Source organism: Pundamilia nyererei, unplaced genomic scaffold (assembly GCF_000239375.1).
Source record: "Pundamilia nyererei isolate P.nyererei 1_Seehausen unplaced genomic scaffold, PunNye1.0 scaffold00002, whole genome shotgun sequence".
NCBI classification, from domain to species: Eukaryota; Metazoa; Chordata; class Actinopteri; order Cichliformes; family Cichlidae; genus Pundamilia; species Pundamilia nyererei.
In genome coordinates this window covers 6,147,745-6,149,948 of record NW_005187403.1, presented here as the reverse complement: position 1 = coordinate 6,149,948, position 2,204 = coordinate 6,147,745, and the positions used below count along the sequence as shown (strand labels likewise).

The window sequence follows — 2,204 nt, the reverse complement described above, 5'->3', positions numbered from 1 at the left end:
ACATTTACTGCTGCTTAGAGTACCATATTCTTCTTTGTTCACAAGTGCATTACTAGTTATAAATGTGGTAGCATTTTTGCTTTCATTCCCAGCTGACAGTTATACTTTCCCGAGACTCTAAACTGCAATGTAATGAATGAAACCAGAGGACATCTCTTTCAAAGTGCTACAGAGGGCCAAAAATACCTTTATTATGATTTTTTTCCCCCCATTTCTACCTTTTGTATTTATAGTTTTCTGTCAAGAACTTTACATGAGGGAGTCTAAAACACTGGAGACCACAACTGCTTCTCTGAAACAAAAGTGAGAAAGGGGTTAAAATCAAATTGTCTACATCATAATAATAATAATAATAATAATTGGGATGACTAATGATTGAATTAAAAAAAAAACCAAACAAACAAAAAAACAAAATCACAGCAATTAAATGTCAAGAAGTACTTTGAATAAAATTCTTTCATTTTACAATGTAGATAAAGATTTATTTGCAGAAGCGGCCAATACAGGTGATCAGAATATGAATCTGTCATCTCAATCAATCATAAATGCATTTTGTCAAAGCGTATCAGAAAAATTAGTTGCTCTACACACACAAACACACACACTCACACTTTTATTTCTACATCTCATAAATACAATCAATCTGATATACAAATATTTGGATAGATTCATTTTTAGCGACATTTAAAATGCAGTTTGAATCCCGGTTCTTGTCGTTCTGCAGACCACCTCTCGATAAGATCATTATTCAGTTTCTTGCGAGAGAAACTCGAGCTCGCTTGGACGAAAAGACCCTGTGGACACTTCGTTAAAATTGATGGGCAGTTGAAATAGGTATTTGAAACGCGCAGCATCCTAACACTGCAGACTTTCATTCTTCTCTACATCATCCATCATGCTTCCATTACTGAAGGGCGACTGAGAAAAAGCAAAGGGCATAGCAGACGAAGCAGTACCAGTCTCCATTTGACAGGACACCAAAGAGCTGCACATAAAAGTCCAAAATCTGGATTTTAAAAAAAAGAAAGACAAAGTGCAGCTCTTCTACCTGTCACACATACAAGCAATCACAGGCATCTGGACTTGAGACAGAATCGAGAAAAGGGATGATCATTCTGTTAACAGTGTTACGTTTGTGCGGAAGCCGGGTAGCTTTAGAGGATCGACGCATTTACTGTACATTAAATCAAACCTACATGAATGTACAATTTGTGTATGAATGCATCCACAGATCAGCCTCCATTTTTTAACTGTCAGTTTTCTATTTGGATGCGAGAAAAAGCCCTTCATGGAAACACGCCTGTGTCAGAAACACATCAAAGTCAGTAATAGTTACTGAACAGGGGAGGGGGGGAAAAAAAAGGAAAAAAAAAAAAGGAAAAAAGAAAGAAAAAGGGTTGAGTTCTGACATGACGGATAATGTGATTATACTCTTCTTAGGTACAGGCAGGAAGAAGGGTCCTTAAGACATAAAGCAGTTTGTTCATGTGCTTCTTTTACTTTCAGCTAGAATCCTCTGCTATCCAACAAGTCTGCCTCTTTCAGTGGGATGTTCTTTACTTCATCACTGGGTACTGACGTGGACCGCCCAAACGACCTGAGCGTACTCCTGATGGTGCACTTGTCTGAGGAAAAACAGCAGCAAGGAAAGGTGATTGTAGGGTGAAAAGTAGCAAAACACAAACCCACACCAACCCCCCCCCCAAAAAAAACAAAACAAAAACAAAAACCCTGTAAAAGGTTTCTCACAACTGCGAAACTTTGGAGTTCATACCTGTGCAAACTGTGAGGGGTTATAAAAGGTGACGCCCCCAGCAGGTGCAGTCCCCTGGGCTTGATCGCTCTGTCCAAAGACAAGTTCAGTTACTGAAGTGTGTGTGCAGTGTCACACTAACATCACTTTAGAGCAGAGATGGAAAGCAAGACACAACTCACAAACAGATTTGACCAAAGTATAAAATACAGTGGCTTGCAAAAGTATTTGGCCCCCTTGAACTTTTCCACATTTTGTCACATTACAGCCACAAACATCATCAGGCAAGGTCTATGGGCAACTGACTGCACTCAGACTAAAGGGGGCTGAATAATTACGCACACCCCACTTTTCAGTTATTTATTTGTAAAAAATGTTTGGAATCATGTATGATTTCCGTTCCACTTCTCACGTGTACACCACTTTGTGTTGGTCTTTCACATGGAATTCC

General features: G+C 39.0%; 1 protein-coding gene across 1 annotated transcript in view; it reads right to left on the bottom strand.

Moving 5' to 3' along the window:
- Positions 1 to 447: 447 nt before the first annotated feature.
- sec16a (SEC16 homolog A, endoplasmic reticulum export factor) overlaps positions 448 to 2,204 on the bottom strand; it is a 21,224-nt gene continuing 19,467 nt past the window's right edge. The window contains exons 28-29 of the mRNA XM_005720526.1: positions 1,775 to 1,843; positions 448 to 1,625 (exon numbers count right to left, since the gene is read on the bottom strand). Of these exons, the coding sequence (XP_005720583.1) occupies positions 1,557 to 1,625; positions 1,775 to 1,843 (138 nt within the window). The 3' untranslated portion in view covers positions 448 to 1,556. The remainder of the gene's footprint in view (positions 1,626 to 1,774; positions 1,844 to 2,204) is intronic.